The following is a 24,497-nucleotide window of genomic DNA, read 5'->3' on the forward strand; positions in this document are numbered from 1 at the left end:
GAATTTCAACCTGTTCTCTTTCTCCCTTTTTTTTTTTCATCTTTTTTTATTTTTTTATTTATTTATTTATTTTATTATTATTTATTTTTTTTGTGAGACCCGAAAATTGGGCAAGAAAGAGCGGCAGACCTTGACGATCCACTTTTTCTTTACTTAGTCTTGCTTTTTCTTCAGAGGACGAAAGACCGCGAGATTCAAGACAAAGTGCCAACAGAAAATGGGAGACGAGGAAGAAAAAAAAAAAAAAAAAACCGAAGCGCAAGGGATCAAAACCAGTAGCTGCAGACTGTGAATGGAAGCATGAATGGAGGCGCGGGAAATTGACCTAAAAAGACGAAAAACCGGACAAATCACCAGCATCGAAAGAAAAAAATAATGACACGTATAAAAACACCAAACTTGAACTTGATCTTAACACGGTTCCAATGAAGCAAACCGGGTTACCAACTTTTAACTTTTTTCCCTCTCTCTCACTTCCTCTTTTTCTCTCATCTCGTGGACTCCAGCAGGTTTCTTCCCCAGCAGGAGATCCACGCCTCTTCCCTCCCTCCCATCACCCACCTCCCCTACCCCTGTCCTTCTCCTACGTCCTCTATATAAAAAGCGACGTTTTCGTTATAGGAAGCCGTCGCCCCTGGACCTATACAATATTTCATTACGGCGCCAAATTTACTGGTCTGTTACCTTATCGTAAATATTGTGGTCGTGACCCTCCAAGCCGCTGGGTCTTACTTAACGACCCGACTCCTGGATGTAAAGTAGTCTTGAGGGGCGGGGGGAAGGCGACAGGGTGAGGGGAAGGGTGGAAGGAGACACGGCGGGGATAGAGAGCTGGGGAGATGACAAAGAAGGAAGGGAAGTAAGACATGCACGCGGGAGATGACGAGACACGGGAGGGAGATGGTGTAGAGGAGAGGAGGGAGTGCCAGGGAGTGGAAGGGAGTAAAACAAAGCAGGGCGAGACACAGCAGAGAGGTGCACAGGCTGTGGGGAGAGAAGATAGCGGAGCGAGAGGGAGGGAGAAGAAGAAAAAGAAATGCAATATTACGGTGATAGGGAAAGGAAGCAGTTGAGGCAAGGTGAGAGGGACGAGAGACTGAATAACAGGGGCGGAGGGAGGGTGTTGAGGGCGGGATGGAGGGTGTGTGAGGTGGGCGGGAAGGAGGGTGTCTGGGGTGGGCGGGCAGTGGGTGGTTGGACACTCATTGGACTTGTCTCCTTAGTGCCCACCTGCCCCACCCACTGCCCTCCACCCGCCACCCACCGTCTGTTGTCTTCACGGCAGGGGGGAAGGGAGGCGCGGGAGGGAGAAACACGCCTGACTCTCACCAGGAGGGAAGGAGAGGGAGGGGAGAGGGAGGGAGGCAGGGAGGTGGAGGGGTGGTTCCGGGGTGATGTGGATGATTGGTAGGTGGAGGGGATGGGTGTCAGTGAACAATGGATGTCCACCACCTGTGATTCTGCTAACGACCTCCTCCACTCCCCCCGCCCCCTTTCACATCATGTCCACTTCATTATGCAACGCCGCCGCCACTACCCTCATCATCACTACTACCACTACCAGCTTCACCTCCACCACTTCCACCACCACTACCACTACCATGGCTATGATCACCAACACCACTACCATCATTACTAAATCACTGCCACCACCACCACTAACATCACCATCATCGCTACATCGCCACCACCATCATCGCTTCATCCCCAGCACCACCACCACCATCGTTGCTATACCACTAACACAACCATCATTGCTATATCACCACCACCACCATCAGTCATCACCCTCGCCACCACTACCACCACCACCACCACCAACAGCAACAACAACAACAACAACAACCACCACCACCGCCACCACCATGATCGCTTCATCGCCACCACCACCACCACCATCGTTGCTATACCACCAACACAACCATCATTGCTATATCATCACCACCACCACCACCACCATCAGTCATCACCCTCGCCACCACTACCACCATCACCACCACCACCACCAACAACAACAACAACAACAACAAGCATTACTAAAACAACAAAAATCTACCGCCACCACCACCACCACCACCACTACTGTCCTGACACCCACCACCTACCACCGCAGGCAACACAACCCACTCCCTCACACTCTTCACTAACCACCTTCCTCTTCATCCTGACTAGTACATTGCCCACCCTTGACAAGCCCCAACACTGAGGGCACAAGTACTGGTTGGCAGCGGCGCTCCTCAGACAGCGGCAGCGACACTGACTTTGACAACGACTGTGACAAAAAGAAGAAAAGCGACCAGGCAAAAACAGCGATAGTGGACAGGAAGGAGAGAGAGAGAGAGAGAGAGAGAGAGAGAGAGAGAGAGAGAGAGAGAGAGAGAGAGAGAGAGAGAGAGAGAGAGAGAGAGAGACGAGGTGTGGGAGAGACGTAGCAGCAAGGCAAGAAATGCTGATGTCTGCCTTTCTTTAACGAATTACCGGTGATAAATCTTTCTCCCCAAGGAGCTGAATTACAAAAAATGAGGAAGTTCTCACTCAATTTTTTACTCGCACACTTTCTTCAGCAAACAGGGGTACGTATAACTGAACACACACCAACTTCACTTTAACAAACACATCAAGTACAGAAAAAATATATTTACACAGTGGTAATAAGTAAGCATGCTACATATATTCCTGTGTCATTCCTTTAATTTTCACTAACATGAAAATTACAATGTATAAAGTGGTGGCATCATGACATTGCAGGTACTCGTACTTTTATCCACCTCAGACCATTATCCTTCTTACGAGCGGCGCGGGGCGAGAGATTGTCATGATGTTTCCTAATTTTCGCTCATCTTAATTCTGGTTTCTGATGATTTTTTTTCTTTTGCTTCTTTGCAGAGATCCTTCACGCTGATTCTGGAGGTGCTGGACCTGTCCACCAATACTACAGGTGAGGAATCCACCTGTGCTGAGAGAGAGAGAGAGAGAGAGAGAGAGAGAGAGAGAGAGAGAGAGAGAGAGAGAGAGAGAGAGAGAGAGAGAGAGAGAGAGAGAGAGAGAGAGAGAGGTGTTTAATAAATTCAAGGGATGATAGCAGGCTGAGGCTGTGTGGTTGTTAGCTAGTTGTGTGAACGAGTGAATGAGCGAGACTTGTGTGAGGCATGAATACGTGTATGAGTGAACGAGCTAGGCTTCAGTCATAAGTGTTAAGTGGAAGTGCGCGGCCTGGCGCCGGGAGATCACCTACCTCCAGCCTTCTGTTCACACCTTCTGTGAATAAACACCTGCACTGTTACCTGCGTTTCCTGTGCCCCTGCTGGTCAAGAGTCGAACATGGCGCAGTGAGTAGGATCAGGACAAGGCTGCAGTGGGTACGGCGCAGAATGGAGAAGCAGTTGGAGGCGCTGGCTGCCCTGCTAGCGCGACAGTCGGAGCAGAGTCAGGCTCGCGAGGAGCGTTTAACCCAGCTGCTGGAGAGAGTGGGGACACAAGCTCCCAGTCGCACCACGGCGAGCAATGAAGGCGAAACCACAGCCCGCAGCACGTCTACCCAGGGCGCGAGGTTCCCGACGTCCGCCACCATCATTCCTCACTTAACGGCGTCAGCATCTTTACGTGAGTTCGACACGTGGCGCCATAAGTTTGAAGGATACGTAACCCTCGCCAGGATAGACTGTCTCTCCCTGGCTGAGCAGAGGGCGGCACTCGCTGCTGTCCTAGACGACGAGTGGACCCGTACACTTCGCTACGGGATAAGCTTACCGAGAGACGCGGAGTTAAGAACCATCCTCGATGCAATGTGTGAGTACCTGCGAAGCCAGCGCAACATCATCATGGATAGAAGAGACTTCTACTCCCGCGTGCAAGAAACGCAAGAAGGTTTTGACGACTTTTTATGTGCTGTAAAGGAAATCGCCAATTTCTGTGACTTTTGCGACCAGTGCATAAACCATCAGCTGCGTGACAGAATTGTCGTTGGGACACGAGACGAAGTGGCTCTGAAACGCATGCTGGAAAACAAGAAACTCACCCTTGAAAACGCCATAGATATTTGCAGAGCATCAGAGAGCGCTAACCAGTGTAGTGCAGTACTAAGGGGCGGCTCTCACTCTTCGAGCCATGGTGTGAACGCTGTCTCGAACTACAGGAAGGGCAGTTTCGGGGGCTCAAGCCCCACGGGCTGTTATCGTTGTAGCAAAGATTGTCGCAGTGACAAAAGGGGATGCCAGGCAATAGATAAAGTGTGTCGTAACTGCGGGAAAAGAGGGCATTTTGCGAGTGTATGTCAGCAGACAGTGAGGAAACGACGAGGAGCTTCGAGGAGTTCCTCAACTGTCTCTCCTCATCGCGGTGCAGGCCCGAGGCGGGGAGCCAGTGCCAGTGTATACCAGCTCTTATCAGGCGTATACACAAAGACGGTGGCAACGGCACGACCTGCGCCCCAGGTGCTCATTACCGCCACGCATCCCGCTGGAAGAGACAAGATTACGTGGACTCCTGACTCTGGGGCCGAAACGACCGTTATTGGCCTCGACACGGCAACACTCCTTGGAATCCCGCCCTCCAGCTTGGCGCCCGCTGATGGTGATGGACTTTATGCTGCCGGTAATCACCCCCTCACCTGTGTAGGAACTTTCGTCGCACTTGCAACTGGGCGACAGGGAAGCTGAGACTGTTGTGAGCGTGGTGAAGGAGGTGAAGGGGGCGCTGCTTAGCTGGTACGATTCCATCGCTCTCGGAATCCTCCCCGAAGATTTTCCGGCTCAAATCCGACCGCTACGCAGGGAAGAACAGCACACCGGCAACAGCTCCATCAAGTACCCGACCGCCTCGCAGCCACCTCTATCTACGCCCACAGAAGTGATCAGCTGGCCTCATTCCTACGACCCAACGCCACAGCAGCGTGCGGGGCACGCTGCTGCTGTGATCAAGGCCTTTCCCAGCGTCTTCGAAGCAAAGGAAGGTTTACGTGCAATGGCTGGTGGATCCATGGCCATCGAGTTGACAGACGACGCTCGACCCTTCGCCGTAACAGCATCTCGTACAATCCCTTACAATTGGCGTGAAGAAATTAAGAGCCAGTTGGAAGAGCTGCTTAACAAGGGAATCATCGAGAGTGTGGACTACCCTACGGCATGGTGCCACCCCATCGTGCCTGTCCCAAAAAAGACATCTGGTGTAAGGCTGTGTGTTGACCTGACACGACTCAACCGTTACGTGAAGAGGCCCGTGTATCCAGACTGACGCCTCAAGGATGCACGGATTTGGATTCGTTCTCCTGCAGAAGCACAGTGACCAGTGGAAGATGGTGCAATGCGGGTCAAGATTTGTTACAGACACAGAGAGCCGCTATGCAGTAATAGAGTTGGAAATGGCTGCAATCGTCTGGGCAGTCAGGAAATGTGGCACCTACCTGAAAGGACTCCCTCACTTCGATCTAGTGCTCGACCACCGCCCGCTGATACCTCTCCTCAATAGCAAGTTGTTGGGAGAAATAGAGAACCTGCGGCTGCAGCGCATGAGGGAGAAGCCAAGCCAACGAACCTCTCTGGCAGGACACGGACACACCCAGCAGGGTGTTTGAGTCAGTTTCTGCAGACTACTTCCACGCAGCAGGCCGTACATACCTCGTGTATGTAGATCGCTTGTCTGGGTGGCCTCACGTGTCTGCATGCTCACGTCCAGCATCGGCTGATCAGCTCGTTCGTGTCCTTCGGGGTGTGTTCGCCGACACGGGCGTGCCTGTTCTCCTGAGGACTGACGGTGGACCGCAGTTCACTTCTTCATCGGTACGGCGCTTCCTGGCTCGATGGGGGGTGGAGCATCGTGTATCTTCACCTCATTATCCACGCTCCAATGGTCACGCCGAGGCAGCGGTCAAGTCCGTGAAGAAGCTGATCCTCACGACCACACAGCAGGGACACCTGGACGAGGATGCGTTCGCTCGCGGGTTGCTGGAACTGCGCAACACTCCGAGGGCGGAAGGGCGATCACCAGCACAAGTCCTCTTCGGTCATCCTATGAGGTCCTGTGTCCCGGCTCATCATCGCTCATACGCTCAGCAGTGGCAGCGCGCTGCTGATGAGTGCGACGCCAAGGCAGAGCGACTGAGGAAGAAAGCGAAACTTCGCCACGACGCGTCCGCCCGTACTCTTCCTCTCCTGCACCTCGGTGGCCACGTCGACGTTCAAGATCACACGACAGGCCTCTGGGATCGCCTGGGTGTCATCGTGGCTGTTGGGCGAAGGAGAGACTACCTCATCAAGATGGGCAGCGGTCGCGTGATGTGGCGTAATAGAAGACACCTACGCCCACACAGACCTCTTGCTCCCTTCCTGTCGAGCAGCACACCGCTCATGGCGGTGCAGCGCTTCAGCATCAGGGTCACGAGGAACACCACCATCCCGGCAGCCCGGAGCATCAGGGTAACGGGGTACACCGTGGCCGAGAGCAACCAGAGCGTCGAAGCAGCCGACAGCGTAGGGAGCCGAGACGACTGCAGGTGCGGTGGCACCGTAGCACCTACGATTAGTCGTACGTGTTCATTGTACGCTGTGTTTGTTTTGTGTATATGTACCGTGTTTTCTGTACTTCAATCATTGTAACTTTGTTTCATGTGTTACGGTAGCCATAACAAAGATAAGGAATCTTCCTTATGTCTCGGGGGAGGTGTGTGGTTGTTAGCTAGTTGTGTGAACGAGTGAATGAGCGAGACTTGTGTGAGGCATGAATACGTGTATGAGTGAACGAGCTAGGCTTCAGTCATAAGTGTTAAGTGGAAGTGCGCGGCCTGGCGCCGGGAGATCACCTACCTCCAGCCTTCTGTTCACACCTTCTGTGAATAAACACCTGCACTGTTACCTGCGTTTCCTGTGCCCCTGCTGGTCAAGAGTCGAACAGAGGCCAGAGGCATGATCAGTGGCAGCGGGAGCGGAAGATAACTGGAAGGACTGCCAGACGAGCATACACAGAATAGAGGAGGAGAGAAAGTGTGGGAACCGCCAAGAAGAGACGAGTAAAGAGAGAAAATAAGACAAAATAAAACATTAAAAAGAAAAGGTAACATTCCCCCAAGTAGTTTATAAACAAGTTATACATGAATTACTAACGAGTCCTCGACCTGTCTGGCTCTGATTGGAATCAACACAACTCTTCAATCAAAGGAAAAATGATCAATAAAAAAAGTAATAAATAAACTAAACCACAAAGCTAATAACCTCAGAAAATTATTGCTAACTTATATTTTTCGAGTCAAAGAATATAAACCCGGTGCAATAATAATGGTAATAGTGATAGCGTTCATATACAGCACAGCTAATGGAGCAATTTAATGCCGCTGTGAGAACTTGTATTATGTTGACGCCTTTATATGGAGAGAACCAGACTGCATGTGCTGAGACTCATTGTAAATGTGTTCCTGTTTCTCTCTCTCTCTCTCTCTCTCTCTCTCTCTCTCTCTCTCTCTCTCTCTCTCTCTCTCTCTCTCTCTCTCTCTCTCTCTCTCTCTCTCTCTCTCTCTCTCTCTCCCTCCCAACATGCTCACCACCACCATGACCACCACCACTGCACCCCCTCACCGCCACACCTCTCCACACCTGCAGAAGGCGAGGTGATAGACTCCATGACGTACAGCGGCATCCTGGTTCCCGGCCCTGACTGGCACACCCTCACGCACGCGGGCTCTGTGGCGCGGGTGGCCTACAGGGTGCGGGTGCTGTGCGATCAAAACTACTACAATACCACCTGCACCAAGTTCTGCCGCCCCCGTGACGATCAGTTTGGCCACCTCACCTGTGATGCCTCCGGGGACAAGGTGTGTCGCCCTGGCTGGATGGGGGACAACTGCGATAAAGGTAAGATTTATTTATTTATTTATTTATTTATTTATTTATTTTTATTTATTTTTTTTGTGATGTGATGTTTGCTGGTGTTGAGTGTATCATCCATCTGTCTTTTCTGTTTTCTTTGTTTTCTTCTTTTCTTCTGTGATGTATTGTGTGTGTCATCTCTCTTTTTTCCTATTGCCTTTTTTATTTATTTTCTTCTTTTGTTACTATTAGTGTGTGTGTGTGTGTGTGTGTGTGTGTGTGTGTGTGTGTGTGTGTGTGTGTGTGTATGTTATTATTTTGTTCTTTTCTCTCGTTGTTTTGTTATAATGTTCTGTGTCACCCGTCTTTCCTTTTATATATCTTTTTTCTTTTGCTGTTAATGTTTTTTTTTCTTTTATCATCCCGTTTCCTGTTTCTTCCCATACTATTGTCTATTTTTTTTTTTCGTTGACGTGTTCAGTGCATTGTTTCTCCTTCCTTTCATGTTTATCTTTTTTTGTTATCATTGTTTTCTTTTCGTTATTATGTGTTGTGTCAGCCTTTTCTTCTCCTTTTTCAGTTTCTTTCTCTACTGCTGTGTACTCTTCTGTTGTTGTTTTGTGCGTCGTCTCTCCTTTCTTTCGTCTTTATTTATTTTTTCTTTATAGGTGTTGTGTCATCGTCTTTTTCATTTTCTTTTCCTCCTCTTCTGTCGCTTTTTTTTTCTTCTCTTCTGTGCTTTTTCATTGGTGTTGTTTTGTGCGTTGCTTTTTTTGTCTCTCCTCCTTGCTTTTCTTTGCCACGTTGCTGTACGCCTTTTGTTGGTGCGTTGTTCTCTTAGTAGTATGTATTGGCTTTCTTTCATTTTGTTTTCCTTTCTTTTCTCTTTTACTGTATACCGCTTTTACTGGTGTATTGTTCTCTGCCTCATCTTTACCTTCCTTATATACGCTTCTCTTTCATATCGTTATTGCATGCCTTTATTGTCTCTGTTTCTTTTTGTTGGTGGTAAACGTCTGGCTTACCTTGCATCTGCTTCACTGCCTCCACTCCTCCCTCACTGTGGCCAGCTTCCTTCTTTGTTTTATTCATCCTTTGCACTGCCTTTCTTAATCGCTAACCTTCCTCTTATCATCGTCAGTTTCCTTTCACCTTCGGCAACTTCCTTCCTTGCTTAACTTCCTCCCTTCATACTAACTCTGCATCTCTTACACACTTGCATTCATTTCTTATCTACCATCCCTTCCCCCTCTCTCTCTCTCTCTCTCTTTTTCATTCCACACATCACCACCTTCCATGCACATGACCCGCAGTACTTATCTTGCACGACCAACCTACAGCTTAACAGCCTCCACGACAAGCCCTCCTTTCTTTTCTCTACCTGAAGTTCTCTTAGCCAATCTCCTTCCCTCTCACTAGACCGTTGATAAAGAGAAAAGGTGTGGCCGGTCCTTGAGTGTGTGCGGGGACCTTTTTTTGTGAGGTAATTGCAGCATATGTTGTGGTGTGTGTTCTGTTGTCTCTGGTGGTGTGAGCTTGTTAGGGAGGCGTCTCTGGTTGCGATTCATCCCTCTAATTACTTACCTGTTGCGGTCCGCTTGCCTCACTTCGATCTGGTTCACCTCTCCCATCTCACCTGCATGCTCGTATACCTTTTAGAAATCGCTCGCTTCTTCCTTTTACGTTCCGCGGCGCCTGTTGTAACCTACCGTTCGTGCCCGCGCCTCTGTAACACTTGGTGGCGCTCTAATCTGCATCTTACACCACACGATTCTGTATTTTACGGTACAGTTCACCTGCTCGATCTGGCGCCTCTTTTTTATACAGTTACCTTTTATTCTTTTACTTCATCTGTTGTAACACAGTCTTGGCACATTACAGTTTGTTGGGTTTCATGTACTGTTAGGATGGTTACTGTGGTGTATTGTAACCTTTCATGCCCACGTGTCTAGTATGGCCTTTCTACGTAGAATTTAAGTTTTTTTTTTCTTCTCTATCTTTTCTGGCGTGATTCGGTGCGGTATTAGAGTTGTTTCTTCTGTTTCTTCTTTTCTTAAACGTGTAATTTGCTTTCTTTATTCTTCCCGGCCTGATTTATTGCTTTATTACAGTTACATCTCGTGTCCTGTTACACTTACACTGCTTTGTATTCCACACCCTTAAGGCCACGTACACGCTATGGTCTTTGCGTATACGTATAATTCACATGTGTATACTTCCCGGTCTGATTCACTGCGTTATTACAGTCAAGTATGTTAAGTTAAGATGCTTAGTACTTTGCATTTCTCCACCTTTAAGCCCACGTGTCTGTTATGGTCTTTGCTTACACGTATAATTTACATCTATATTCCTCCTGAGCAGAACTCCATAGTCCATATCGACATTCCACCCACAATAACCAGTAACCATAACAACCGTCCACACGCCGCCTTCCCTAACTCACTACATCACCGCACACCGTAAATCTCCACCTCAACCATACGCATTACCTTCCTCTCCCATTCCACTTGCAAACCTTCCCTGAGAATCGTTCATTTTCTCACCTTTGCCACCTGTGTTTAGCCGCGCTTCGCCATTTACCTGCAGAATATGGGGTGCTGGCGGGGCGTGTGGCGATGCTGGGGGGCAGGGAGAAAGTGCTGGGGTGAGAGATGTGTTCCCTAGGTGTTGTTTGTGCTGAGGTGCTGGGAGGGTCTTGGAGAGCCGAGGAAGCTAAGAGAGTGTGTTAAGGAGACGAGTGTGTTAAGGGCTGAGTCACTGTCAGATGTTTGTGTGTGACTCTTAAGTGACGTGACCTTCCTTCTATAAACAAACAGGTGTTGAGATAATGCTAATAATACTCTAGTAAATTGTGAAGTGCGAGGAAAGTGCTCAGAGGTGTCGTTAAGTGTTAAGTGCTCATGTGTAATTGAAAAATATAAAAAAAACTATTGAAATTACAAGGTGAAGGCAAAATTAAGTGCTATTAAAAGCTGGAGCGTTAAAAAAAAATACTGCGGTGTGTTGTAGGAAGCGAGGGAAGTGTTGGGAGGTGTTAAAAGTGTCGAGGCGGTGGAGAGTGCTTTTACGTGGTGGTGGTGGTGGTGGTGGCATGACCAGTAGGTTCCCCAGGACGGTAATTACACACCTGTGGAGGCAGGTGGGATACATTTATTTTGTCCAGCTCGTGAAGATTATTATCAACCGCCGCGTTCCTTTCTCTCTCTCTCTCTCTCTCTCTCTCTCTCTCTCTCTCTCTCTCTCTCTCTCTCTCTCTCTCTCTCTCTCTCTCTCTCTCCCCATTCCTTTCCTTGTTTTTCCACACCACTCTCTCCTTCCGTCTCTTCTACCCTTCCTTCCTCCTTTCCTCTCCCATTCTCTTCCTCCTTCCCTCCAGCCCACTTCCCTCCTCCCTCCACCTCCCTCCCTCCCTCCCTCCACCATTCCACCTCACTATTACCATCACTACTCTGGCGTATTTGCATATTATATTCATTTTTAATTGAGCTTGTCACGAGGAGGAACAGCCGAGAGAGGTTATTCGTCTCTTCCTCCTCCTCTTCTTCCCCCTCCTCGTTTGCTCCTCCCTCCTCTTCTTTCTCGTCTTTCTTGCTTTTGTATCTCAGTTTCAGTTATCTTCTTCCTTTACTGTTTATTCTTTTTTCTTATTTACTTAAGGTTTTATTACTTGTATATAACTTTTCCTTCTTTCTTCTCTGATTTTCCTTCTCCCCTCCCTCCCTTCTGTTTTTCTTTCCCGTACTCTTTCCTCATCTTCCGCGTCCTCCTCCTCCTCCTCCTCCTCCTTCCAGTTTGAGTCGTGTGTGAAATCTCTTTATGCTTCTTCTTCCAAATTTGACTTAATATTTGTTTTCTCTTAAGTGGTACACGTTTTAATATCTCCTTTTTTGGTCTTCGCTTTCCTTCAGCGCCTCCTCCTTCTTCACTTTCCTTCACTCTCTCCTGCCCCTCATTCACTGCCTCTTTCCTTTCCTTCCTTCTTTCCATCCCTGCTTCCTTCCTTTCATTTCTTCCCCATTCCCTCCTTGTGTCTCATTCACTGTCTCTTTCCTTGTTTCCCCTCTTTTCCATCCCTGCCTCCTTCCTCTCATTTCTTCCTCATTTTCTCCTTCTGTCTCTCCTGTGTTCCTTCATGCACTTTTAACATCTCCATCTTATTCTCCTTCATTTCCCCTCCTCTTAGTTTCCTTCTCACACTTCCATCATACTTGTTCTTCTCTCTTATTCCCATTTCTTTCCGTCCTTCCTCCTCGCTTCTTACATTTCCGATTCATCCTCTTCCCTTCCCGGTTCTCTTCCTCGCGTTCCCTCTCCCCGCCTCCCAGGAGTGTGGTGGCGCCTGTGTGTGCGGGTGTCGGGTAGTATAAGGGAGTCCTTGGGTGTATCCAGTTCCCAGCGACCAAGACGTATTACAGCTGGGCACGCGAATATGCTTGGGAGAGAGAGAGAGAGAGAGAGAGAGAGAGAGAGAGAGAGAGAGAGAGAGAGAGAGAGAGAGAGAGAGAGAGAGTAGTTTTGCAATATCAAGAAAACGAGATAGACTAATTGGTGGAAAGAGAGATTAGTAAACTGTGTGTGTGTGTGTGTGTGTGTGTGTGTGTGTGTGTGTGTGTGTGTGTGTGTGTGTGTGTGTGTGTGCTCGCCAGCAGCCTCACCTGACCTCCCCAGGCTGACACAACTGTGATTAATCGCCGCTGGACCAACCAGTCACCTTGCTCTCCTCCACCACCTCCACTCTCACTCCACTCTCCACTCCACTCAATTGCTTCACCTCTCACCTCCACTGCCTTACCCTAAATATACTTTTTATCCACCACTTGCCTTGTCTCAGCGTACCTATCGTTATCTATCCACCTGTCCACCTTTGTCTCTATTCAAATCTGTAAATTTCTCACCCACTTGTCCACCTCTCCACCTGATCCCAAACCGCCACCCACCATTAGTTTGTTTACTCTGAACCTCATTATCCTAAGCTTCCCACCTGTACCCCAATCCTCCACCAAGACTCCCCTATCATCCACAGCCCACTCCTCCCCCTCCACATTAAGTTACTGCCTCCCTCTCCCATAAACACACTGAGCCATCCACCACTACAAATTTATCCCACCCACCCCATGTTAACTTATTGCCTCACTACCAATCCTGAGCCAGCCCACCCACCTCACCCACCTCACCTGGCTCCATAGTATTGTATGCTCCTCCACACCTTCCACTGCCCTTCCTACTACATCCGCACGCCTTCATTCTCCACTTTGTTCTTCGTTAGTCAATACAACGATGGATGAAGCAGCACTGCCATCACAATCTATCCAGTCACTACATCCGGTCGTGCAGTAGTCTCACACACACACACACACACACACACACACACACTATTGACAGTCCGAACGCTTCCTCAAGTGTTGAATCGATCGAGCAGCTCCATCCATTGTATTCGAAACATTTCCTAGCGGGGGCGAAGGAAAAGGAAATGCTTCAGTCACACGCTAGGAAGCTGCTCCGATTCACACCTCACGAAGCGCCTGGGAGCTTGTTGCAGACTGTAAATATAGACAAAGAGGTCAAGGAAAACGGTACATACTTCATGCATCTTTCAGTTTAATATAGCAGAGTCTCCATTATCAATACCACAACCTCCTTCTTCACCGCCACCTCCACCTCCTCTACCTTTCCCAAGCCTCTCGCAGTCTCCCACAGCTCCTCGTCTCACCTGTCCGCCACACGCACCTGTCCCAGTGTCCCCAGTACACCTCGCCACTCTCCTCTGCGCTGACCCGAGCTTTCCCACACCTGCCGTGCTCTCCCCGGTGCGTCCACTGCATTCCTCGCCTCCACCTAATCGCTATATTGTGGAAGCACCAGCATGCAATCCTCCTCCTCCTCCTCCTCCTCCTCCTCCTCCTCCTCCTCCTCCTCCTTCTCCTTCTCCTTCTCCTCCTCTTCCTAGTCGTGTCTTGAGAGGATTAAAACTTCGCTGTTGTAATAACTTCCCAATGGAGGACTGGAGTGTTTGTCTTTTGGATACATAACTGACTGCCCGAGGAAGAGGAGGAGGAGGAGGAGGAGGAGGAGAGGAGAGAATCGAAGGAAGAAAGTGAAGTAAAAGAGTGAAGAGAAAATGAGCGTAAGGTTCAAGAGAAAAAAATAAATAAAATTGAATAGAAAGAAATGAGAAGACGAAAGAAAATAGAAGGTAATAATAATAGTAATAATGATTAATGACAAGAACCAGACAATGAACGAGCGCAGAGGAGGAAAGGAAGGCTGGACGGAGAAACGGGACCAGAATACAAGCGAATAAGAAAAGGAGGCTGAGACTTGATAATAATTCTTCTGCCCTGCCACTCCAGTAACTTATAAAAAATGTGAAAGTGGAGAGAGAGGGAGAGACAACGGAGGGAGGGAGGGAGGGAGGGAGGGTGAGATGGAGGGAAGGAGGATGAGAGGGAGGGAGGGAGAGAGAAGACCACAAAGCTACCATTTTAGGAGGATGAGAAGTGCAGGGAATTACTACAAATGGTGAAGGTGGATGAACTGAGAAACGAGAGACAAAACAGATCAAAAGAGGAAGAACTTTGAGGAAGGACTGGCAATGTAACGAACGGTGAAGTCAGGGCAGGAGGAAAAGAAAAGATGATTGTGGGGGTAGTAGTAGTAGTAGTAGTAGTAGTAGTAGTAGTAGTAGTAGTAGTAGTAGTAGTAGTAGTTGTTGTTGTTGTAGTTGTAGTAGTAACAGTAGTATTTGTGTTGTAGTAGTAGTAGTAGTAGTAGTAGTAGTAGTAGTAGTAGTAGCAGCAGTAGTAGTAGTAGTAAGAACAGATCAAAAACATAAAAATCATGGAAACAAAAGCAAAAAGAAAAGAAAAGAAAAAGAAAAAATCCGATTCCCAAGGAGAGAGAGAGAGAGAGAGAGAGAGAGAGAGAGAGAGAGAGAGAGAGAGAGAGAGAGAGAGAGAGAGAGAGAGAGAGAGATGCGCAGAAAGAGGTGGGAGAGGAAAATCAGAGGAGTAGTAGTAGTAGTAGTAGTAATAGTAGTATTAGCAAGAGGAGTAGGAGGAGAGGTGAGGGGGAACCAGCAGGAGTAGCAGCAGTAGCCTGGCGTGGCCTCGGGGTGGTCGTGGCTCGCTCCCGCCCCTCCCCCCGCTGTACTAGAGGGAGCCAGACCGCCCCGATCCATCATGATGACCCCCCCCCCCCCACCTTCTCTCTCTCTCTCTCTCTCTCTCTCTCTCTCTCTCTCTCTCTCTCTCTCTCTCTCTCTCTCTCTCTCTCTCTCTTATCCTCCTCCTCTCAGTCTCCTATCTCCCTCACTCTCACTCGTTCACTCACTCCTCTTCATCTGTCTTCCTCTCCCTCGTCCACCTCTCCCTTATCTTCTCCCTCGTGCCTTTCCTTTATTCCTTCTCCCTCGTTTTCTTCATTATTCTATTCTTAACTTCTTGTCTTCCTTCCTTACGTATTTCCCCTTCCTGTCTTCATTATCTGCCCTACCTTTTTTTATCTAATTCTTTAAACACACTTAAACCCCTTCTCTCTCTCTCTCTCTCTCTCTCTCTCTCTCTCTCTCTCTCTCTCTCTCTCTCTCTCTCCCGGGCGGTAGGAGAGGTGGGCGTGTCGAGGGTCCTGTGGGGCTGTTCTCCTGGGGCTTCCTCCCGTAATAACAGCATCCATCACTCCTCTCGGTACGCAGACTCGCCACAAATAGCGCTGATCTCCTTCTTAATGGCTTAATTTATTTACTGATCGTGGAAAAAAGGCACTGCATAAATATTCCTCTCCCATTAAACGGTCTGAACCAGGCACGTGGCTAGCTGGCTGGCTGGCTCAAGGTTCGTGTGTGTGTGTGTGTGTGTGTGTGTGTGTGTGTGTGTGTGTGTGTGTGTGTGTGAGTGTGTGTGTTGGGGGAGGGGTAGTTGCGAAGTATGCTGGGTAGTGTGTGAGGAAGAAATGTGTTTTAGATGTCGTGGAAAATGAGAGTGTTGATAGGAAGAGTACCGTGTGAAAAGTGCAAGGAGCAGAGAGTGTGCAAGGTGTGGACAGGTATGCAGTGACTAGGAGATGTGTAAGAGGCTATGTGGTGATAGGTAGAAAGCCTCCCAGATATGTGAAAAGGTATGCGGGATGACAGGAGTATTTATTGGTATGTGGAAAGGCAGAACATGGAGCAGAGGCAGCTTCAGGTGTGTAGAAAGGTGTAAGACTCAGGTTTGGAGTAAGCGACGAGCCGGAAGACAACAGCATCCTTCTCGGGTGTGGGAACCAAAAGAGAAAGGCGGGCACTGGGCGAGGCGGGGCGGGGCGGCGGTGTGCGGGGGATGGGGCGAGGCGGGGCTGGGAATGTCTGTCGCGTGTGAGATGTAAACAAGATTGCGGGTCACTCTAAACACACACACACACACACACACACACACACACACACACACACACACACACACACACACACACACACACACACACACACACACACACACACACACACACACACACACACACACACACACACCTTTGCCCGTTCCAACCCCGCCACCAGTTACCCCAATGCACTCCCCACCTCCAAATGGACCACACTTCACGTGCCCTACCCTAAGATGCTCCGCGGCCCTCGTAACCCATGGAAGGAGGAGGAGGAGGAGGAGGAGGAGGAGGAGGAGGAGGAGGAGCGTGCCGGGAAGAGGTGGCATCACGCACTAACAGCCTCCGGACCTCTGTTTTGTACCCCCTCCTCCCCCACCATCACCACTACCATCACCACCACTACTACCGCCACTCCCCTCTCCGTGTTTCTCCACCACCTCACCTCCTCTCACTCTTCCTCCATCTCTCCTATCCCCTCCCTCCCCTCCACCTCCCTATGCTCCCCTGCCACCTTCCCCCTCCCCTGCTTGTAATTATCCCCTGCAGGTGCATTGCGGCTCTACCTGTGTGTTGCTTTTAAACCTGTTTACACTGCTGTTTGCTTTGCTCCCCGTGTTTGTTTGTGTTGTGTTGGTGGTGGTGGTGGTGGTGGTGGTGTTGATGGTGGTGGTGATGGTGGTGGTGGTGGTCGTGGTGATGGTGATGGTGGTGGTGGCTTGATATTCCATTTTAGCAGCTTGGTTTTACTTAATTAGTTAGTGTAGTATGTTGATGAGAGAGAGAGAGAGAGAGAGAGAGAGAGAGAGAGAGAGAGAGAGAGAGAGAGAGAGAGAGGATAGGGGGTTCATTATTCTTGTTGTTTTAGCATAATGAACTTACTGCTAACACTTACCTTGTGTCACTTTCACACACACACACACACACACACACACACACACACACACACACACACACACACACACACACACACACACACACACACACACACACACACACACACACACACACACACACACACACACACACACATGTAAGCACATCCGTCACCCGTGCCTTCACAACATCTGAGAGAGAAAAAAAAACACACATGAAAACAAAAACAAAAAAAAAGAACAAGAAACAAACCTCTGCCTTCCTTCCCACCCCTCCCTTCCCCCCTCCCTCGCCCCTGCCTTGCCTCTCCCGCAGCTCACCCGCTTTATATTCACCGCACAGGCAGCAAAGGAAAGCAAGCAGTATTTCGCGTGATGGGTGGGATCAGTGAGGCCCCTGCTCGCTACCGACACACATTACCTGACGGAGAAAGCTGGGAATTTGCATGGCTCGGACTGGGAAAAATACCCGCGTTGTCAGCTTGGCGGTGGGGCGGAAGAAGTGCTTGCAGGCCGTCGAGCAGGCAAGGCGAAGAGAGCCAAGGAAGGGTAGACTACGGCAGGCTGGCAGTAAGGCTGGGAATGAGGGAAAAATGAGTTAGGCAAGCAGGGAGGCGGAAAAAAAGAAAAAAAAAAAAAAAAAAAGATAGCACTGCACTGGGAAAGGATTCAGACATGCAGGAGGGAAGGGGAAATTAGGGAGTAGAGAAGACAAGTGGAAAAGAGGGAAAGGAAAAGGAGGTTAGATATGCATTGGGGGAATGGGAGAAGGGAGGCTGACAGGCATGTAGGCAGGTGGTGGAGGGTATGCATGGAGCGACGTGAGGCAGAGTAGCAGGTCGTGATGACGCAAACGTGAGGGAGAGAGAGAGAGAGAGAGAGAGAGAGAGAGAGAGAGAGAGAGAGAGAGAGAGAGAGAGAGAGAGAGAGAGAGAGAGAGAGAGAGAGAGAGAGAGAGAGAGAGAGAGAGAGCAACGCCCTTAAAAAAAAAAAAAAAAAAACTCCAAAAACAGCATAAAGACGAAAACGAAGATTGGAGTGAGACGGAAGAAAGGTGACGGAGTGGATGATTGGAGGCGTGTGGCGGGGATAAGGAGACGGACTAGCGGGAGAGGGAGGAAGAGGGAGAGAGAGAGACGCAGCGGCAGATGAGAAGAAAACTGGCAAGGTGAGGAAGACAGGCCATTCACGCTCCACCCTCCAAGCCACAGCACCGGTCCGCTTCACAAGAGCAGAGGGAGGTAACAGTAACAGCTAACAGAAAACGTAGCTAGCAAATGGAATCACTCCCTTCTCCCTCACACCTGTGTTTATAAAGGTAGAAAGGCAGGGAGAGAGGGAGGGAGGGACACAGAAGAAAGAAGCGAGTGAACAAGAGGGAAAGGAAAGACGGAGGGAGAGAAGGTAGAAATAGGTGTGAGAGAGGCGAGTGGAAGGGAGAGAGAGAGAGAGAGAGAGGAGAACACTGAAAGGATGGAGGGGGAGGAGGGAAAGGAGGGAAGACATGGTGATAGGAGAGATAACGTGAGAAAAAAGGCATGAGGAGAAAATAAAGAGAGTGAGAGAACAAGGAGGAAAGAGCGGAGATAAACCAAAAATAGAAGCAGAGAGATTGAGAGGAGAAAAAAATAGAAAAAAAACAAAGATAATGGGAAGAAACAAATGAGATAGGGAGAGAGGGAGAGGAGAGGAGGAGCAAGGGAGGGAAGGGAAGAAGTGGTCTTCGCCCTTCCTGTACAGAGGCCGTGTGGGGGGCGGGGTGTTCAAAGGCGCCTGTGCACTCTTAAGAGGTCACAACTGGACACTTCTCCGATAACTTGTGTGAAGAGAGAAGAGGAGGCACGTGCAGAGAGAGAGAGAGAGAGAGAGAGAGAGAGAGAGAGAGAGAGAGAGAGAGAGAGAGAGAGAGAGAGAGAGAGAGAGAGAGGAGGCGCTACACTGGTGGTTATATAACTAGTATGGTGACAGGGTAGGAGGAGCATAATGACCACAGGGTGACACGCAGGAGTTGTGGCGGGGCAGCAGAGGAGTGGTGCACAGTGGCCATGGTGAGACAGGGACACTGTTGAGGTGGAGGGGCAGGGCAGTAGCAAGTGGAGAGGGAAGTGGTGTTGACACTTAGTAGTGCCTAAAGACAACCCGGTAAGGTTGAGGCAGCACACCTTTCCCTGACCTTTGCATCGTCACCGCGCGCTGAGGTGTGCGGTGTGCTGGTGTGCGTCCGGCCAGGCAGGCACGCCACGCACCCCGCTCACCGCACCCCGCAGTCTCCCCATTGTCCGCCCTCCGATATAATAGATAGCCTGGGCGAGAGATCCATCAGTGTGACTCCCATCATAGATCAGCTGACGCGGTAAATAATCGTGATCTCTCACTCCATTAAGGGTGAGAAGGAGCCGCTCTGTGCCGCCGCCCAGCGCACCTGCTGGAGACAATGACTGGCCAGCGGGTTGCCTGGTGCCCTGCCCGCCGCCCCTCAGGTGCTCCCGCCCTCCTCCCACGGCCCGCTTCCCCGAGACACGCCCAAGCACTAGGAGTCCACGGGGTGTAGCGGAACCCTTAGTAGGTGCTAAAAGTACCTATGGCCCTCAGGCGAGCCAGGCCGCAGCAGGTGGCAGGTTCGGCGGGCGATTCAAGGCCGCGCCACAAAAGATTCACTGATGGAATTCATAAAATCTACGCCGTCTTGATTCCCGACTACCTGTGCGCCCACGAACCTACTCCCTGTGCCCTTATAAGCGTGTGAACCTCATGCCTTGACTTGTACTCCTGGAGCTTGTTACGGCCTGCAGGGGTGGCGAGGGAGGGTGGAGGACGGGCACTGAAATCTGCTAGAAAGTGGAGAACGAATATGAAGAATGTAAATAAACAGGATTATCATGGGAACAACAGAATGGTGTGTGTGTGTGTGTGTGTGTGTGTGTGTGTGTGTGTGTGTGTGTGTGTGTGTGTGTGTGTGTGTGTGTGTGTGTGTGTAAGAGACTGAGATATACAGAAAAAGAGGAATATTGAAATAAGAGAGAGAAAGAGAAAGAGAAGATTTATTAACAGAGAGAGAGGGGGAGAGGAGGGAGGGAGAGAAGGTACGGGTCATAGCTGGGTGGGAAAATTAATCCTGGGCGAGCGACAGCCTGATGTGTGGCTGGCTGTCATTTGCATAGCGTAGTGCCCCCTGCCGACGATACCCATTTTTTTCCTCTTATAACTATGGTAATGCACGAGTGTAAATCCTGCCCGCGTTTGAGAAAATTTATGCAAAAGAAACTCGCAGAATTTTAGTGGACCATTCCGGCGTGGATGGTGCGCGGCTTTAATGGATAGTAATTTGTTCTTGTTTATGAAGTTTTCAGTCCGCGCTGGCGATATCTGTATTTCAGGTCGTTTGAGCGTCCGTGGAGCAGCGTGGGGGCGAAGCGAACGACTCGACCCCGTCTAGTTAAGCTTCTATATTCAACGGGTTATTTACTCTTGAGTGAATTTAAATAGAGTTCTGAGTAGCTTGTGCGGGAGGACCGGGAAGGGGAGGAGGAAGGCGGAGAGGGAAGGGAAGAGGAGAGGACGGCGAGGAGCGAATGATATAGGAACAGGCAGAGGAGGTAATGGAGGAGAGGAGAGGAGGGAAGGGAAATAAGTAAGGAAGGAATTTGAAAAAACATCCAGATAAATAATAGCGAAGAGAAATTTGTATGCATGATGTGAAGAATGAGAGAGAGAGAGAGAGAGAGAGAGAGAGAGAGAGAGAGAGAGAGAGAGAGAGAGAGGTTGTATTGGCCAGTATTAACACTCCACCTCCTCCTCCTCATCGTCCACCACCACCACCACCACCACCACCACGACCCAGTACATCATTCCAAGAGCGAGGGAAGAGTTGTACGCCATTAAACTTTTCCTCAAATATTTGCATAACCATTAGCTGGACCTTCAAATTAAATTACCCCCTTGTGCCAATTGGGGTGTTTCTCTAATTGGCCGCCAGGGACCCCGATGCCCCCTTTTCCTCCGCTAATTAAACTCAGGTGAGGTGATTTGTTTACGCCAAGGGATAATTAACCACGTAATATCGACGACCTAACATCACTGCCTCTTTCTCCTCCTCCTCCTCCTCCTCCTCCTCCTTCTCCTCCTCTTCCTCAACACCCTCGTGACTCAAGCGGACAGGGATTTAATTGAGAGTTTATTCATTATAGAGCAGTGTGAGTAAGGGTGAGTAGGGTGACCCGAGGCTGCGGCACACCTGAGTTATTGGTGAAAGGTGTGGTCAGCTGCTCTCTCCTGCCCCTACCTCCCTCAGGCCTCCGTCAGCGTCTGGAGGGAGTATTTATTGATGGGGAGGAGGAGGGTGGGGAATTATATAGCCGTGAAGGAAGGGAAGGTTTGATAGGGAAAAATTATGAATTCGCCTTATGTGCGTAGGCCATGTTGGGAGGTTAGAGAGAGAGAGAGAGAGAGAGAGAGAGAGAGAGAGAGAGAGAGAGAGAGAGAGAGAGAGAGAGAGAGAGAGAGAGAGAGAGATGATGATGATGATGATGATGATGATGCATGTGGATCATTAAAGTATCTGAATTACGAGGAAAACTCCAAGTGTTCTGAGGGTACAGGTAACTGAACTGACGGCCTGACAAAAACCAGAGCAAGGAAGCAACACACAAAACTAGAAAAAAAAAATCTAAATACACAAAAAACTAAACTGAAAAAAAAAAAAAGATACAAATAGAATCACCAAATCCATCAACGCCAGACTCACGCACACAGACACCCGCTTCATACATAAATCAAGAGGTACAGAAACACTGAATACGCGATGAAACAAACAAAATAAATAAAGAATGAAAGAAAAAAACACGACACAGATAATTCTTGCCAGACTTACAAGAACAAACAAGGCAAAACACAACAGGAGTAAGAAGGAACAATGTGCAGTATTGCCAATGAGTCTACAGCTTACGGAACTGGAGGCAGCAGCAACCAAACCAGCCATCCACGTATACTATAACTCCTCCTCTGCCCATCACCTCTCATACTAACACCCCTGCAGCCTCCATCCCCATCCCCTGCCCATTCCCTGCCCATCCCCTGCCCCTCTCATCTCCGTTCCGGGCTGGCGGGCATGATTCACGGAGACGGCTTGCCTTGCCTTAATATTCGGGCTCATTATAGCGGCGTTATATATATGCCAATTATAAGTTTGATATACGAGCTCATGACGTGACGTATATAATAACTTCAGGCTGGTGGTGGTGGTGGTGGCGGTGGTGGTGGTGGTGGTGGTGGTGGTGGTGGATGGCGAGGAAAATAGAAGCAGGATGGTGTAAAATCTGGAAGTTATAGAAGATTTAATGCTCTCTCTCTCTCTCTCTCTCTCTCTCTCTCTCTCTCTCTCTCTCTCTCTCTCTCTCTCTCTCTCTCTCTCTGTTTCGTATATTATTATTATTATTATTATTGTTATTATTATTATTATTATTATTATTATTATTATTATTATTATTATTATTATTATTATTATTATTATTGATGTTGTTGATGTTGTTGTTGTTGTTGTTGTTGTTGTTGTTGTTATTGTTTTTGTTTTTTATCTCTTTTGTTTTTGTTGTTATTAATACCAGCAGCAGCAGCAGTAGTACTAGTAGTAGTAGTAGTAGTAGTAGTAGTAGTAGTAGTAGTAGTAGTTGTAGTAGCAGCAGTAGAAGTAGAAGTAGAATATTTCCTTCTGCCTTAACACTGAATCACTCACCGGTTGTCGTCTCTGCCCACAGCGATATGCAAGCAGGGGTGTCACGCGGAGCACGGCACCTGCACCCAGCCCGGAGAGTGCGAGTAAGTACCCTATTGCCACCCTTACTTCGTTTTCTTTAAGTACTCATAACTTCCTCTATTACTCTTTTCTTTATTCAGAACAAGATGTTATTTTTTTCTTTTTCTTCTTCTTCTTCTTCTGGTTATGATGTCTATTTTTTTTTTATGTATTTCTCTATTTTTTTTTTTTTTTTTTGTTTTTCGTTTTCGTCGTTACTTTTTTTGCAGGATCATTTTTCATTTGTTATCTCCGTTTTCTTCCATGTTTATTATGCATCGCGTCTGTGTGTTGGCGTTTTATGTGTCTTATGGGTGCAGGATTCTTTGTTATACGAGGTGGTGGTGGTGTGGTGGTGATGACAGAGGAGGTAGTAGTGGTATGGAGGTGATAACAGAGTAGCGTGTGGTGGTGATGACAGTAGTGTGTGGTGGTGACTGCGAGGAAGGTAGTGTGGTGTGTGGTGTTGTGATGATGACAGAAGAGACAGTGTGGTAGCGTGTGGTGTGGTGATGTGGTGGTGGTGATAGCAGGGACGGTAGTGTGGTGGTGTGGTGGTGATGATAGAGAATGTAGTGTAGTGGTGTGGTGATGGCTGAGGACGTAGTGGTGTGGCGGTGTGGTGTCGTGATGGCTGAGGACCCAGTGGTGTGGCGGTGCGGTGGTGTGGTGATGGCAGAGAATGTAGTGTGATGGTGTAGTGGTGGTGTGGTAATGGCTGAGGACGTGGTGGTGTGGTGGTGTGGTGGTGTGGTGGGGGGATCCAGGAGGGCGGTGCAGTGGCGGGTATCGAACACACGATGGCGGGTAATGAAGATGTGTGTTTATGGCACACTGAGGAATGATGTGGCCCCTTCTCCCTCCCTCCCTCCCTCCCTTCCCCTCACTCACTCATCTGGCGCCTCTCCTCCCCTCCCCTTTCCCAATTTTATCTACCTTGCTCTCTGGTTTCCTCCCCACTTGCCTCTTCCCTCACGCACAATAAAGAGCTTCCCTTCCACTAATTCTCCCTCACCCCCACACACTTTTCCAGCAGCACACTGACGCACACCTTCCCCTATCGACATTCCTCCTCTATTACTCCCTTCCCCTGATGATGTACCCCTAAGCACCCCACTGATCGTCCACCCGTACACTCCTTACACCTCCCCGTTCCCTTCCTCTTCCATCTTCCCCACCAGTCTTGTCAAAACGTCCTTCCTGCACGTACAGACTGACGAACTAGCGGGGAGAGGGCCGGGGAGAGATGGTTGGGGTGGGAGTACTCGTAATGAAAGGGAAGAACGTTGACTGAAAAACGCTGGACATTTATGGAGAAATTAGAAGTTACCAAGGAGTGAGGAGGCGGTGGCGGGGAAAACGTCGAGGCTTGAGGCGCAGTGGGGCAAAAGGTAGTTGATTAAAATTAGGCGTTGGGGACTGAGGAGAGACTGACGTTCATGGGAAGGTTGATGGAGTTAGTAAGGACTGGAGTGGGAGGTGAGGGGGACGAAGGGCACGGCTGCAGTCTTCCCTTGAGAGCACAGGCCAGGAACGCGTCCTCTGCAGTGCCCTGGGTCTGGAGGGAGCGAGTCTGAGGGCATGAGTGGGAAGGAGTCGGGGAGCCAGAGGGAATAAGGAGCGAGGTGGGAAAGATGAGGGAAGGAGACTGCAAAGAAGGAAGGAGACAAGAAGAGATTTGTG

General features: G+C 49.2%; 1 protein-coding gene across 2 annotated transcripts in view; it reads left to right on the forward strand.

Moving 5' to 3' along the window:
• The window catches only part of LOC135112792 (protein jagged-2-like), a 96,119-nt gene that overhangs the window by 35,259 nt on the left and 36,363 nt on the right, over positions 1 to 24,497 (forward strand). For both annotated transcript variants that reach the window (XM_064027607.1, XM_064027608.1), the window contains exons 2-4: positions 2,887 to 2,938; positions 7,590 to 7,841; positions 22,777 to 22,837. In XM_064027607.1, coding sequence (XP_063883677.1) covers positions 7,610 to 7,841; positions 22,777 to 22,837 — 293 coding nt within the window. In that variant the 5' untranslated portion in view covers positions 2,887 to 2,938; positions 7,590 to 7,609. The remainder of the gene's footprint in view (positions 1 to 2,886; positions 2,939 to 7,589; positions 7,842 to 22,776; positions 22,838 to 24,497) is intronic.

The sequence above is a fragment of the Scylla paramamosain genome, chromosome 24 (assembly GCF_035594125.1).
Source record: "Scylla paramamosain isolate STU-SP2022 chromosome 24, ASM3559412v1, whole genome shotgun sequence".
NCBI lineage: Eukaryota > Metazoa > Arthropoda > Malacostraca > Decapoda > Portunidae > Scylla > Scylla paramamosain.